Here is a 16092-nt window from a genome sequence, read left to right as displayed (position 1 = left end):
TGAAGAACTCTACAGCTTCTGAAAAAATATGTCCTAAAAATTCGCTATATTCTTGGTATCAGACCGAACGATCTCTCCTTTTCACACAAACTCAGTTTTCTTGAAAACCAAGGAGAAAATGTTGCTGATCACAGTTTCATTAAATTGTTCAAAAACCGATTGGCACCCCGTGTGGTGACGTCATCACAACGGCCTCTACACTTTTAGGTCGAAAAAGTCGTTTTTTTTGTTTCGAATCGAGAGAAAGGAGAGAGGGAGAGAAGATAATCCAGCCAGCACATTAAATGCGGAACTTCTCTTTTTTGTTGGAAACTTGTTGAGGGAAAATTGAATTTGAGAAGAGAAACACTTGGAGAACACTTTCAGAGCTTCGTCTACTCATTAGTAGACTCGAAGTAAAGTCTGTAACTTTATCAACAGAGCGCACTTTCTATCTTTCTGATAGATTCATGATTTCTGAATTTCTCAAAAGGTCCAAAAACCATTCCGTTTTCCACTCTGAAACCTTTTTGATCCAAGAGAAAAATTTGCATAAAAAAGCTTGAGAGAACGATAATAAATCTGCATTCGATTAACCAAATCCCCCTCTCTCAAAAGTTTTTTTTCCCTTGATGGCTAAGTCGAGTCGGGCGGTGCAAAAAGATGCATCACAAGTCTTCTTTTCTGACTTCCGATCATTACTCGACAATTATCCGAAGCAGTATGACACATTCCACACATTTCTATGCTTGGAAAGGGGGAAGTCTTGAGTCGCTACTCAGTGAATTTTGGCAAGGTTTTTACACTGAAATCCCCCTTAATCCTCATTTTCTAGTTCTAAAGATTCGTGACGAAAAAGATGGATTACGAAACGATTCTAAGCATCCTTGAATATGCGTAACATTTATTTCTGACGACTGTACTATTTTTGAATTTTGATTTTTTCAGAATTTTAAGAATGTGTCGTATTTTCAAAATGAAATCTTCATTTTCGTATTTAGAAACTTTTTGATAACTGACAGAGAATTCGAGATACGCACTACTTAAATTGTGAGCAGAGGAAGAGAGCGCAGAGAAGCGAGAGTGTCTGACTTCTCTGCGTCTCTCCCTCTTCGCCACGTTCTCAGTTTCAGGATGGTAACTTGAACGCGATGTATCTCAAGAACGTGAAGAGCTATCAAAAAGCTGCCAACAACAAAAATAAAGATCTAGATTTGAGCTACAAAATGCATGTAAATTTAAATTACCGTAATTTCATATGAGATAGTTATGAAGTCCCAAAATCGGCAATGTTTTGACACCACTTTCCTTTTCCAACGCCTATCTTTGAAGCTGTGTATCTCAACAACTACAGCAGCTATCAAAAAGTTGTCTACTACAAAAAAAGATTCAGATTTGAACTTTACAGTGCATTTAATGGGGATGTTGTGGCACAGTTTTTCGAAGAATTGTAACATGTTAAAGTTGGGGATTTTTTGCGTGTTCAAAACTCAGAGTTCGATTTTGAAGACGTATATCTCGAAATCTGAAAAAGCAATCGAGAAGTTGTCAACTGGGAAAAAGAAGATCTGAGATTGATCTACGAAAACATATAATTTTCAAAAAATTGTGAAAACTTTTGACTTTAATACTGACCCTGAAAATGAACTGTTTTCAACTTTTTTGGTTCAATACGCTCCCTTATTAGAAAATACATCAAAATAGGTATAAAGTTATGCCAAGATATTGTTTTTCAAAACTAGACTACCGCGCCATAGTCTTCGCTCTAAAATTATATAAGTTCAGGCAAGATCTACGTCAATAAACAGATAAAGTTCTAAGAATCCCAAAACCTGTTTACAAAACTTTCCCACCACCAAAATAAGCCAAGATACACGACTTTTAGTCACGAAACTCATAGCCACATTCCTGGGACTATGTATCCTGGGACTATATATATTAAAAAAACCCTCCTAGAGCCCTTAAAATGTCAAATTTCAAAGCATACAAGGTAGCCCACCAGACGAAGATCTTATGAATTCTTAGGAAAGTCACGTCCCATAACTCCAAGGTACTTGATTTCAAGAATTAAATAAATATAGACCTAGAACCCCTACAATTTTAAATTTCAATTCATTCTAGGGATCTCACTAGACTAACATCTTAGGAATTGCTCAAAAAAGAAGAAGCATAACAGCTATTATTCCATCCTCTTGTTCTACCTCATAACCCCTATAATCATCATCATTTATTCCTTTCTCTCCTCGTTTTCTCTTTTTTCTCTTTCAATCTTCTTTTTTTAATCCATGACTCTTCTCCTCTATGTGTGTGTGTACATAGTCGATTATCTCCTTCGCCCCTCTCTCCTCCCGACCGATTAATCTGCCATTTTTCCATTTTTCTCGCTTTTCTCCACTATCATCACTAATTTGTTCGCGCCTCTACAGATATATGTTTTTCCAGCATCTTCTTTTCTTTATTTTTGGGAATCTTGTGGAGCTCGTGGAGCTCTTGGAGCCCACAGAGCTCCTCAAGACCAATAAACACAGAATCCAATTACGTTTTCCTCAATATAATAATGCAGCTTTTCCAATTTTTCTCTATCCATGGATATTGGGTCATCATAATGTTTCCACGTCATCCTTAAGAACGTCACTCCCTGGACTTTTCAGATGTAAACCGATTTTGGAATAGTCACTTTTGATAATGACTTGTTTTGAAGTAGATCACACCGATCTTAGTTTGGATGACCTGACTGAAAACTAAATTTTATGTACAGAAAAGAAATTTTTGATAACTCTTCTAGTTTTTGATATACACGTCATAGAAATGTCAAAAAACCTGCCGAATTTGAGATTTCATAACTATTTCATATAAAATCACAGTAATTTAAATTTACTTGCATTTTGTAGATCACATCTCAATCTTTATTTTTGCAGTTGAAAGTTTTTTGATAGCTCTTCACCTTCTCGAGATACACGGCCTTGAAGTTACCTTCCTGATACTGGGAAAAGGGAGAGACACAGAGAAAACAGCCACGCTCGTTTCTCTGCGCTCTTTTTTCTCTCTACTCCTGACGACTATCTTTAAAAACGCGTAACTCGATATCTGGAAGAGCTATCTAAAAGTTACCAATTGCAAAAATTATGGTCTAGAGATTATCTATTTAATTTTGGTTATTTTGAATTTGTAGTGTAAAATTGAAGAAAGTTGTGGGTTTTCAAACTTTTTGCTCAATTTTGGAGATGCATATCTAAAATTTGCGGTCAACTGAAAAATTATAAATTCATATATTATCTACCGAAAAATACAAAGAATTTCACTTTTTTAAAAAAATCTGTTACAAGTCCTCAAAATCTGTCAGTTTTTCAACTTTTTTAATTCCAAGTTCAAAATTTCAAAGTGGGCTCTACGGTCTATGCTTCCAAGGACATCTGGGACATCTTGACATCCGGACAAACACAATTTCAGACACACAGACAGACAGATTGGCACATGTGTAGCAACAAACTTAAAGATGAATGTGATATCCGGAAAAACAGAAACTTGTAAATTTGGATATCCGGATAACATGGCTCTGAGGTTTTTGATGGTTTTGGTCATTATTTAGAGGGAAAAAATTCGAATTTATTTCAAGATTTTCATTAAGCTCTGCCTTGACTCCGCCCACAACTTCATGCCGCTCTTGCGTTTCGCCAAACTTTTTTTCACGGTATACTTTGACTTTAGCTTATCACGATCCTTCTCGACTCATCCAGACAAAATTATTTTAAATTCAAAAAGCTTAGTTCAAGGCTAAGTCAGATTCCTTAGCCGCTTTCTCAAATCTCAGTTCGAGTATGTGTCGAGCCACAGAGTGTTCAAGATTCTTAATTTCCGAAATCTTAGTCTTAATGCCACCACAAACATGCCGCTTGACATTATTCTCTATTTTTTGTTTGTCACTTTCTCAGAGCACATTTTCCACAAGCCATGACGCGCTCATTCCACTTAGAAGTGCTTATGTCACCCCACGGCTTCCGGGCTTCTTCCCCTCCTTCACTTCTAATATCATAATCGTCAGTCTGGAACTTATTTTCCCTTTTCTCGTGTTGCTTTTCTTGCTTTTCTGTCAAATATTAGTATTCTCGACGTATTCTTTGTCTGTGACTAATAGATTTTAAATTTTTTGGTTTTTTGGAAAATAAAGGAAGTGGAAAATTTATTTGTCTAGCAGGAAATTTTTGGAAAACTTTTGAGCTTTTTGGTTTGTTGCATTTTATATTTTTGGCAGCGCTTTTTTTTGCGGAAATTAGATTTATAGGTAATATCAATATCAAGTTATCAATTTTCGAGGGTTGCAAAAAATTGAGTTTATTCAGGTGCATAGACTCAGAAATCAGAGTTTGTTGAATCCTAAAACTTGAGCCCTTTGTTCAGAATCCTTCAGTTTTGAGCCGATGTACTCTAAGCCCTAAATATTACCACCTGAACCTCAAACCTATAATTTTCAACCTAATTTTTCAGAGTTCCAGTTTCAAATCCTTGATTGTGAACCTTGAATTTTAAACCTTGAATTTTAAACCTTGAATATCGACCCGTCAATTTTGAATTCAGGCTAACGAAGTTAATATTCAGAACCCCGGATTCTGAACATCAGATTCTAAACCTTGAATTCCAGAACTCTAAATTTTGAATTTTTGATTTGGGACCTCGATATATGATAGCTAGATTTTGAACCCTGAATTCCGAGCTTTAGATTGTGTACCCTCGATTCAAAACAGTTGTTTTCTGAATTCAAAATTCCGAACCCTAAATTTCAAACCTTCAGTATCGAACCCCTGAACTCCGGAAGACAGATTTTCCACTCTCGTTTTTGTACTCTTGGCTTGGTTTGTCAAATTTTGTAACATCTATTCAATAGCATTAAAATCCAGTCATTAGTTCCAAATTTTGAACTCTCTCCCCCGATTCCTAAATTCCAAGAGCTGTACTCTTCCTAGACAAATCATGCCGACCGATCACCCTCCTTGTCGAAAATATATTAATATTTTATCCCCTTATCTGATTATCAGTCGGCTGCTAGCTTCTCGAGTTAAGCATCTGTCCCCAGTAGCATGAAAACTCAAAATTTGTGGCCAGACTATTTCAACCATGAGGATTTAATTTTTCAAATCAGAATTCACTCAATGTAAGAAGGTAGCATGCTATGGTATGGATTAGTCAGTTACCCTCAAAACTGGTACAACATCATTAAAACCATGAGATTTGCTAAGTCGCTTAGTCTCTGTATGAATAATACCGATTCTGATTGCAGAGGGTCGAAATATCATCTCACAATGTTTTAGCGCATTTTGGCATACTGCGTAGACACTCAGGTCATGATGTTAGGATACGAAGTTAAACGTTTTTACAAGAGAAGTCTTTGGAGACTTCTATAAGTTTGACCTCAGGTACTTTTGACTACGGGGAGTCCATTTCTACCATCAAAATTTGCTAAATGTCTCTACGAACCAAGTTATGAGCTCTCAAACTTTTCATATGGCTAAGCATGCTTGTCATTTTGAGAATTGAACTGAACCCTCTTAATTTGTTCTAACCGACCACTGCCTAGCCAAGGAGTCTAGCCAAGAAAATATGATCCCCCTTGAAAAACTTTCTTATCCGCTCATCCCTTCTTCTGATTTCTTGGGCTAATAAGAATTTGCACCTTGAAATAATGACACAAATTCTTCTTTCCGTTCCGCATGACCTAAGTACTATACGTCAATCAATTTACACGCTTGATAGGCGTGGTGTGATCTATGATATGATATGTACGTGAGCATGTAAGTAGTGGAGCGGAATCAGTGACCTAAATGAAAAAGTGTAAGTTTCTAATGAGATTCTTCTTTTTTCAAAGTTTCTAACTTGGTCGAACTTTCAGTATGTCAGAAAGTTAGGCCAGTTGAATTTTCTAAAATTTTTGGTTAGTCGGTTGACGGCCGAACTTTCCTGCAGTTAGGTCATCGCAATTTTCTCAGGATTTTTGATAGGTTTGTGAAAAAACAACAACTGACGATGACTTAACTACCAGACATTAAAAAATTGGTGGAACTTCCGAAGGCCTGACACATTTTCGAAAATTGACAGATCTTTTCAAATTCAACCGATTTTGATGATTGTTCAACGAAAAATGACAATTTTTAGCAAATTTTCACAATAAATCTTTTTAAACTGAAGTTTTTACTAAAAAATTCCGTCAAAAACATTATTTTTTGTGCATTTTGCCAATGTCTGGCGCACCTCTGGCGCGTTTTTGAAACTCTAATTTGCTCTAATTTGACCAAAAACCGGCGATTTTTACAAACATATTTTTACGCTGAACCCTATAAAATTTTTAGTGCTCATGAAATCCCAATGGCTTCATCTTCCTTTCCAAATTTCACCAAGATTTCTTTGTGCAAATCCGAAAAATATAAAAAAGATAAAAACAAAACAAAAGTGTCAATCAAAGTATCAGTTTACCCCGAAAGAGAGGGGAATGAAAAATAACAAGAATATAAATAAAAAACACAAAAATAAAGGAAAAAAGATTAAGTGACTTCCTTTGAATTCCAATTTCTTTTGGTCTTCTTTTCTCTTTTTTTGTTTTTTATTCTGTTCTCAAGACTTACGAAAATAAATCTTGCTATCTTTATAGAAAACTTGGTCACAAGGGGTTCTTCATTTCCCAAAATCTTATTTTCTTGGCTATTAGCTCAGTACAGTTCTTGCAACTGCGCTCCACCGAAATGCCCTTGAAAAATGTCTCTTTTTCCCTGAATCTCTCAATTTCGCACACAATTTTTTTTGATTACGGTAGAGCGTGGTTGTAAGAAGCATGCCGTGATAAAATATTCTTAAACTTAAAGAAAATCTCATATAGTTTTGTACTTCCGGATATTCATAGATATTCATAGATATTCTGGGATACCCAAAAACCGATCCATCATACTCATCTGAAAACGTTTCCCTTGACAAAAAGAATAAAAAGAGAAAGGAACCTAACGGAAGTCGAGCACTTCCGTCTATCGTTTAGCCTCCCTTTTCTCTCACTGAAACATTCCCCCTTTTCATTAGAAACAGAGCGAGAACAACCATTTCTATCTTCTCCCTCATTTCGGTTTCAGATGATTTCATCTCGTGTTTCTGGAATTGGATTCCATGTTTTAGTAGTGTTTCTATTTGTGTTCACACATCAGATATACTGATATTTATAAACTGGCGCGTAATTCGCTTAAAACGCAATATTATGAGTTGAAAAATATACCAAAATGTAGATCTCGACGAGTTCTATGTCCCTGACATTTTACGGGTCGGATGGCTAGTCGTTAATGTGTCGCAGGCCGGGCTAGAATGGTTTTTTGGCCATTTTCGCGTTTTTCGGCACTTTTTTCCTGAACCGCGGCAGATTAACAAGTAGAACTCGCCGAGATCTAAATTTAGGTATAGTCACTCTTGTAACTCCGCCCATGTTGATCGTGGAAGTACTTTTCTAACTAATTTAGAATCCTCACTATTATTACAGCTATCTCTAGCTAGTCCTTTTGTTCTGAAAATGAATATATATTTATGAATCTTAAGAATCATGATGTTGCTCTTAGCATAGACAAGGAAGTTATGTTCATAAAATCAAAAAGCGAAGAACTTTAAATGGGCGGAGTCTAAACCTTGCAACTGTTCAACCAAAAAAAAACGTCAGATGTCTAGCTACGGCATGATGATTTTCAAAAGTTTTATTTTTGTTTTTGGGTGTTTGACCTTCATGGAGCTTTCTAATTTCAGAAATTTCCATTTTTTAAAGAAAGTTCCAGAAATTTAAGCTCCCTTGTCTTTTCGTTCGGCAAATTAATATGTTGACAATTCGGAATCCCTGTAGAATCTGAATCCCGACATTTTCAGCTTTCTAATTATAAAAAAATCAAAAAAATCTGCAGACTATCCCATATTTTTGGTCAGTGTAAAAATTTCGTCACTGTAAAAATTGTGATCAGTGTAACTTTCTGTTTTCACAAAATTTTGAAAATTTGATACCATTTTCAGAATTTTCGCTGTTTCAGCGTTCTAATCATAAAACATTATAATAAAAAATATCTGCAGATTATAATATGTTTTTGTCGCTCTAGAAATATTGGTCATTTTAGCCTTAGGTCAGTGTAACTTTCCGTTTTCACAAAACTTCGAAAATTTAATACCATACTCATGCGCCCCGTTACACTACCATATATCTTTGATCCTAATCACACATGTCCACTCGAAAACTCTCTTTTCCTTTTTTCCCTAAATCTTTGTTCTTATTTTCTCTATTTTCACCAAAACTACTCAAGTGGAACTTCGATTCCCTAATGAGCATTCTCGTGGCCTGGAGTAAGTTGCCATGGGCTCCCAAAATTAGTTTTTTGACATGAGGTACTTCAAAGTTTTTGACATGTCCCCGTGATTCGTACTTTCCCGAAATTTCTTATTCTTTCACCCCTAAATATCATCCGTGCTATTATCTTATGCTCACTTCCTTGATGCCCTAGTCTTGTTTTTCTTCCCTTTTTCCTTTTTTTCCGTTTTCTTTGTGCTCCCATCCATTCTTATTAGCCGTTCACCTTATTTTTTGTCTTCCAGCTGCAAAAAACTCCCATCTTCCTCCAAATAAAAGAAAAATCTTGATCTACCTGTCTGTCTTGTCACCTTCTTCCCTGCTTGCTATAATTTTTCTCTCTATTATCATGGATCTCTGTCCGGATTAGATCAATCCAAAGGAAGCCCACCAGCTTCTTTTTCATTCCGCTTCTTCTTCTCATTTCCCTTTTTCCTCCCCTTTTTTGGTGATTTTCTGACGCGTTTCCCTGTTTTCTTGGAAGTATTGTTTTTTTTTGGTGTGTGTATTGACGTACTACCGTGTACCGGGAAAAATATCTGCTATTTTTGAGCTGAAAAATTAGTCAATTTTGAGAAGGTGTAAACGCAGATTTTTATATGACTAAATAGAAAATGTCTTGCTCTATATTTTGTCAGTTGAGTGTTTTTTGATAGTTCTTCTTGTTTTCGAGATACAGTTCGTTGAAAATACGAAAATATAATTTTTTTTTTCTCAAAAAAAAACTGACGATTTCGAGACTTCATAACTATCTCATATAAAATCACATTAATTTAAATTTACATGCATTTTGTAGATCATATCTCAATCTTTATTTTTCTAGTTGACAATTTTTTGATAGCTCTTCACGTTCTTGAGATAAACGGCGTTGAAGTTACCTTCCTCCAGCTGAGAACGTGGGGGAGAGAAAGAGACGCAGAGAAGACAGCCGCCCTCGTTTCTCTGCGTCTCTCTTCCTCCCTGGCCAACTTTGAAAGCATGTATCTCAAAAGGGTGAAGAGCTATCAAAAAATTTCCAACTACAAAAATGTAGCTCTAGACATTTTCTATAAAACCCACCAAAAAATTTTGTTGTATACTTCACCCTGACGCCACTCTACTTTCTCAAACTTTGGCATTTTTCCACTTTATAATCACATTAAATCAGAAGAAGTAGTGACTTATCACCTTATCTCTCCCCCTATGGAGAAGATAATCAAAAAGATTATTATCCGAACGAGAAGCGCCTCTCAAATCCTGTCGGTGGGATTCCGGGGGAGAGAGCTTACAAACCAATAGAAACCGAACGGATGTGATATTTTTGTGATTTTCTTTGCATTTTCTTTAGCAGCCGCAACGCAGCCGCGTCGCATATCATTCCATATTTTTAATTCGTCATAATAAGAGCAACAAAGACCAGTTGGCATTAATTGAATAATGGACACTTTATCCCAAACTAGAAAGAAAAAAATCGAGAGAGATTAGTCCAACAATTTTTTTTCTCTCATTTTTCTATAATTAGTAATCGTCTTCCTCTCCTTTCCACTCCTACACTTTTATCCATTTTTTAATCGGAAGACCTTGATTTAGATGTATTTGCACCCTTTCATCACTTTTTTGTCTTCTTCTTCTTCTTTTCCATTTTTTCCTCTGTTGAAATCTCGAATTACTCATTTCAGTCTGAAATTTTCAGACCGATGACATCTACTGTCTTCTATGCGTCAGATGTTAAGCAACTTCCTGAATGTGAACCATCGGTTTTTAATGATGTACAGACAAATATTCGGTTATTTGGAGGTGAGCAAAAATTATTTTTTTAAACCAAAAAAAAAGCTACATGGGGTGGGGCGGAATCGAACCTGAGACCCTTTCAGCGCGAGGCAAAAGCGCAACCCGCTGCGCCACGCTCGCACTGCTGGGTATGAGACACAGGGTGGTGATAAACGTTCAGCTTGCAGGAATGCCGATAGCGATATTCGGCTTCATCACAAACGTCATCAATGTCATAGTTTTTTGTGATCCGGAAATGCGATGTTCGCTTGTCAATCATTTTTTGCTGGTAATTAATTTCAGCTCTCAAAAAATTATAATACACTACCAGTGTTCCAGGTCCTATCAATATCCGACCTCCTCCTACTCGTTTGCAACTTTTTTATGCTCATATTCCCGGTTATCGCGTCGATGAGCAATAACTATTTATTACACAACTATTATCCATTATTCCTGTGGTTCGCTTATCCGGTTGGATTAAGCACACAAACGTGTGGCGTCTATTTGACAGTGTTGGTGTCGGTGCACAGATATTTGGGCGTTTGTCATCCGTTTCGAGCGAAACGATGGGTTTCTGGCAAACCGGTGAAGTGGGCGATTATAGGTGAGTTAGGGAAAAAATTTGGAAAATTCAACTTTTTTGTCAAAAAAATTGCCAAGTTTGAGAGCTCATAACTATCTCATATTAAATCACGTTAACTTGAATTTACATGCATTTTGTAGATGAAATCTAGATCTTCATTTTTGCAGTTTGAAATTTTTTAATAGCTCTTCACGTTCTCGAGATACACAGCGTTGAAGTTCCCTTCCTGAAAGGGTGAGTAGAAGAGACGCAGAGAAGCAGCCGCCCTCGTTTCTCTGCGTCTCTCCTCACCCTATCAGCTTTGAAGCTCTGTATCTCAAAACCATGAAGAGCTATCAAAAAACGGTCAACTACAAAAATAAAGATCTGGATTTGGTCTACACGATCCGCTATAATTCAAAAATGCACGACAATTTCTCGAAGAGTTACACTCTATTGCATTTTCAGGCTCAATAATCTTCAGTATCGTGTTAAACCTTCACACTTGGCTAGAACTCGATATCCGCACCTGCTATGACATCAACTTCAATAGCCCCTTAAGAGCCATCTTCTTGACTCCATTGAGAATGAACTCAATGTACACATTGATCACAAAATGTATAATGTATACATTAACTATGTTTATCATTCCCTTCATCACTCTAATTATCGTTAATTGCCGGATTGTGGTGGCATTGAAGGAGTCGACTAGAATGAGGAATGGTCAGTCGATGAAGAAAAGCACACAATCGTAAGTCTTGTTTTTATTTGCTGCAATTCTGAGAAGGCTTCCTGGAGAAGAGGCTTAAAATATGATCTTCTGAAAATAATGAGAAAAATAAGGAAGAATTATTAAAAATTTAATTTCAAAAAAAGGTATTCCAGTAAATTCAGTTGGAGGTCACTCGACAAGTAAGTTTTGCTGCTATGTTAGAATTCTTGCAACTTCGCTCCACCGAAAAAACATTTTAATTTCCGTGGAGCGCGTTTGCCCCCAGAGTGTTTGCATCATCATGATTATTTCCCTTTTGGATGGAATGGCGTGCTTGCTTTAGCTTTTTTGCTTGAAACGATTTCAGATCAAATTTTAATCATTTTTTACTTTCAGAAGGATCATGAATAATTTCCGGATGTTGAAAGGTGCAAAGTATAGCGAGCTGTTTGGACGATTTGGAAGGTTGAATTTCAAGTAAGTTCCCAAAAAGTGGCTTTGCCAAATTTGAGACCAAAAAAATATCAAATCATCAGCCTCTGAAAACCTCGAAAACAAAAAATTTCGGTCGAAAACTAGTTTTTCACAAAAGTGAATAGGTGGCTCAGTGGGATTTGGGATGTGGTCCACCAGGGGGTTTTTGGTTCGATTCCCACCTGAGGCAATGAGTTTTTGCAATTTTTGAATAGGTGATGAATAGGTCAGTGTGGTGGCCTAGAAAACTCATTTTTTTGGAAAACTAGTCCCCAAGATCGAAAGTAAGAAATAACGGCTCATACTTGTCAAGGCCCGGCCCGAAGTCCCGGGTATTTGGCGCCAAAATTCAAAGTTTAAATTGTTTCGTTTTTCCAGATAATTTTGGTACTTTTTTGGAAAATAGTCAAATTTTCGATGAAAAATTGAAAAAATTGATTCATTTTTTGAAGCCGGGACATGACAAGAATGTAACGGCTTAATATAGAAAGTGTGCAAGTACGCTCCACAGAACTTTTACATTGTTTGAGTCTAGATAAAATTGAGCGGATTTTCTACATGACGGTCACTAGCTCTCTAGGGTGTACCGCACTTTGACGAACTCGATGTTTGCGTACAGTACAGCAGACTATTTAGCTAGCAATAGGTTCCCAAAAAATCAACTCCATATTCTTCCAGCCCTCTCAAAACGCCGTCTCTCCTCAAAACGAACGGAAACTCACTCCGAGACCGTTCGGTAACCCTTATGCTCCTCGCCATCGTCGCTATTTTCCTCTGCTGTAATTGTCTGGCATTCTGTAATAATATATATGACAACGTGCAAGTCGCCAAAAAGCATGCACAAGAGTCGGGCTCCTCCAATTCAACTTTATTGCCTCCAGAGGTAAGAATACACTTTTTTTCTTTCGAAGAGTACATTGACATCATGGGATTAGACCCCATTAGACTAATCTGTTTTGTTCATTTTTCCATTTTTCATAAGTTTATTTTTTCAACTATAAATCTAGATTCCATATTTTCAGATCGAAGAACTCTCACAAGATTACGATGAGGAATGGAGTATTTTCGACGAGTGGACTTTTGATTTTTCCGTCGAAATTTCAAATCTTTTGATCAGTTTAAACTCGTCGAGCTCTATGTTTGTCTATCTGATATTCTCGAGCAAATATCGATCGATTATTAAACATTGGTTGGGGTTGGAGAAGAGGAGACGAGTAGGCTTGAAAAGTGGAGACTTATTTTAAAGAAATGATTGTTTCAGACAAATGGAGTGGCTCTTACTACAGTAATGGCTGCACAGAAAGCACTGGAGCTCTCGATTCTTCCGGATGAAGTTGAAGGTGAGTTTTCGCGTGCACTGTACGGTATCGTGTACGAACTATAGCCTTTTCAGTTGAAAATTACCTACTTTGAGAGGGTGATACGGTATCACCTGATTGTCCACAAAGTAAAGTAAAAACACGAAGTAACAACCTTACAGAACAAAGGTAGAGCTTCATTTTTGTAGTTGACAACTTTTTTGTACGGACACTCCGTAAAAAGTTATAGACATTAAAATAACGCTCTTCCTTTGTTCTGAATTTTTTATACTTAATTTACTTTGTGAGACAATCAGGTGATACCGTAACACCCCTGGTCATTTTCAACTGAAAAAGACCAAATTGCATATCTTACTGCTCAGTACTGTACCTTCTAACTTTTTCCTTACAGCCCGCCGAAACCGAAAAGAAAAGAACCGTTTCGTGAAGAATTCAAAGCAACTCAACAAATCGGCTCAATTGTTTTTGACCACCTCGGAAACGGATCTCCGGAAGGCTACAATGGTGCGAAAAGAGGCGAATGAGGATGAGATTCAAGAGATTCAAAGTGATGAGCCGAGTGCTGCTAGCAATATTTCTAGGGGTAAGAATTGAGGAAAATTGAAAATTGGACAAAAATTCGGTAGGAGTCGAGTCTTGGTGGCTCACAGCAGTGCGAGGTGTAAGGTCCGCAGAGAACAGATTAGATTTTTTCTGAGTCGCGTTGCGTGTGCGTCGCGGTTTATATAGACGTGTAGATACGACAAATAAACGTAAAAATCTTTGGCACCGTGCCAACCGTTGTGCGACGGAGCGCGTTTTCGCGGCTGTCCACACAGGCTCATAAAAAGTCCATTTGACGCATCTGCACTCCAAAACAATTTGCGTGAAATTAGCGCGAAATTTAAAACATTTATCCAACAAAAATTTTTGTGTTGAAAATTTGTATTTTTCCTTTTATTGAGGAATTCGATATTTTTCGCGCGAGGTTTAACCGAAAAAAAGCGAGAAAAATGGAAGCACGAGATTTGGCTGAGCGGCGACTCAACCTGCCAAGTTGTGCGCAAATGCGCTCCACTAGACTTCTGGTTTTTTTTAACTAATTTGAATTCATATGAACTAAAAATGGCCCTGTGCGCCCCATCGACATCCCAACCCTCTCAATATTTTTAAAATCGATTATCGATTATTTTCCAGTGATTTCAGATGACCAAAACCGCTCGAGCTCCAAACGAAAACTCCTTCGATTTGCCACTCTCGCCTAAATTTTTACTATTTTAATTTTCACTTTCTATATTTGTATATTCCTCTTCAACAAAACGGGTTCCTCCCAATTTGATCTGTATTTACTTTTTAAAAAGTTTTAATTTTAAAAATGTCAATAATGAAGTGATGATAATGATTGCGGAGAAGATTTGAGTTGGTTTGTGGTGCTCTTCTTGAGAGAAGAAAAAGAGAAAGATCCGTTTTAATTGTCGATCATTTATCATTTTGTGCATTAGGGTCGGAGGCGAGGGGGGGAATGCTCTCTCACTCATTTCTCGAGTCATCATACTCTCAGTTGCTTTTTGTTATCCAATTCACACCTTTTCATTAGACGACGCTTTTACTGATTGTTTCTATAACATTGGTAGGTGAAATTGAAATTGAGCACCATTGATAAGCAATTACCGTAAAGCCTGTAACACCCGCTAGCAAGAGTTTAGAGCATCCTATCTCGGTTGTCTGTAGAGATATGAAAATTTGTTCAACTGAAGAAATATTCTATGACTGTTAAGCTATATTTTGTCAATTAACAACTTTTTGGTATTTCCTTTGGAGACCGAGATATTCCGATGCGAACAGGCACCACTAGGTGCGCCTATATTTCAGGTTTTAGGGGATTTGTTTTAAGGGTCTCTTTTTTAAGGTCTCACTAAAAAAAAGTCAAAACTAAATTTATTAGGTGGTTGAAATCTAGATCTTTCTTTTTAAAGTTGACAACTTTTTAATAGTTCTCTTTCAAAGTTAGGAATCTCTTACAAAAATTAAAAACTTACGGTATTGAATTGAAATTCATTGTGTAGATCAAGCCTAGAGCTTTAATTTTGTAGTTGAAACTTTTTTGATAGCTCTTCAACCTTCCAAGATGTGAGTCTTTGAAGTCAGGCTACTAAAAATAAAAATTCAACTTTTTTTTCATTTTTGTTGAAACATCACTCACTTTGAAAGTCCATAACTGTCTCTTATTTAATCCTATTAATACAAATTTACACACATTTTATAGACCGAGACTAGCTCTACATTTTTGTAGTTGAAAGTTTTCTGATAGCTCTTCACGCTTTTGAGATATGCGTCTTTAAAGTCAGGAGGGGGAGAGACTCAGAGAAAGCAGCCGCTCTCGTTTCTCTGCTTCTCAACTCTCCGGGTACCTATCTTTGAAGCTCTGTATCTCAAAACCTAGAATCGCTATCAAAAAGTTGTCAACTACAAAAATGTAGAGCAAGTCTTGATCTACAAAACAAATACAACAATTTCGGAAATATTTAAGTTCATGATGTCTTAACACATACTCAAACTTTACATTAGGAAAATAACCCCTAATCCATTTTCTGCCTTAAAAAAGCACTTACAAAGTGTCACATTTCATTTCCGTTCAATCGCGCTTCTTTCTTCTTCTTTTCACAATAAGAATTCTCTCTTATCTTCAAGGAAATTAGAATCTTTCCCTCCTCCCCTTCGTACCCACTTCACAACATTCTTCTGTCACTTTCAGCCCAATGAAGTTGTCGTTTTTTACTTCTTCTCCTCCTCCTGAAGTTTGGAGTCTAGCCGTCCAAAAATGTGTATAATTGTATTTGTGCTCCGAGCTCATTTCTCTCTTTTTTCTTTCTCCTACTTGCTTCTGACGGCGGTTGACTGAAAAATTAGTTTAACTTACACACTTTCAAAGGGAGAGTCTCTTGGAGTTCTTTTATATTATTTTTAT

The 16092-nt window shown here is 36.8% G+C and overlaps 1 protein-coding gene across 1 annotated transcript; it reads left to right on the top strand.

Annotated features, from left to right (window-relative positions):
- Positions 1-10268: 10268 nt before the first annotated feature.
- Positions 10269-13739, top strand: GCK72_016535 (uncharacterized protein; the record flags this gene model as incomplete). Its single annotated transcript, XM_003100342.2, has 8 exons — positions 10269-10367; positions 10418-10682; positions 11109-11391; positions 11749-11829; positions 12505-12709; positions 12849-13040; positions 13088-13166; positions 13537-13739. The coding sequence occupies 8 exons, from the start codon at positions 10269-10271 to the stop codon at positions 13737-13739; spliced, it is 1407 nt and encodes a 468-aa protein (XP_003100390.2).
- Between the last annotated feature and the right edge of the window lie 2353 nt (positions 13740-16092).

The sequence above is a fragment of the Caenorhabditis remanei genome, chromosome V, assembly GCF_010183535.1.
Source record: "Caenorhabditis remanei strain PX506 chromosome V, whole genome shotgun sequence".
NCBI lineage: Eukaryota > Metazoa > Nematoda > Chromadorea > Rhabditida > Rhabditidae > Caenorhabditis > Caenorhabditis remanei.
The sequence above is the reverse complement of the archived record's forward strand: the minus strand, read 5'-3'. Positions and strand labels throughout refer to the sequence as shown.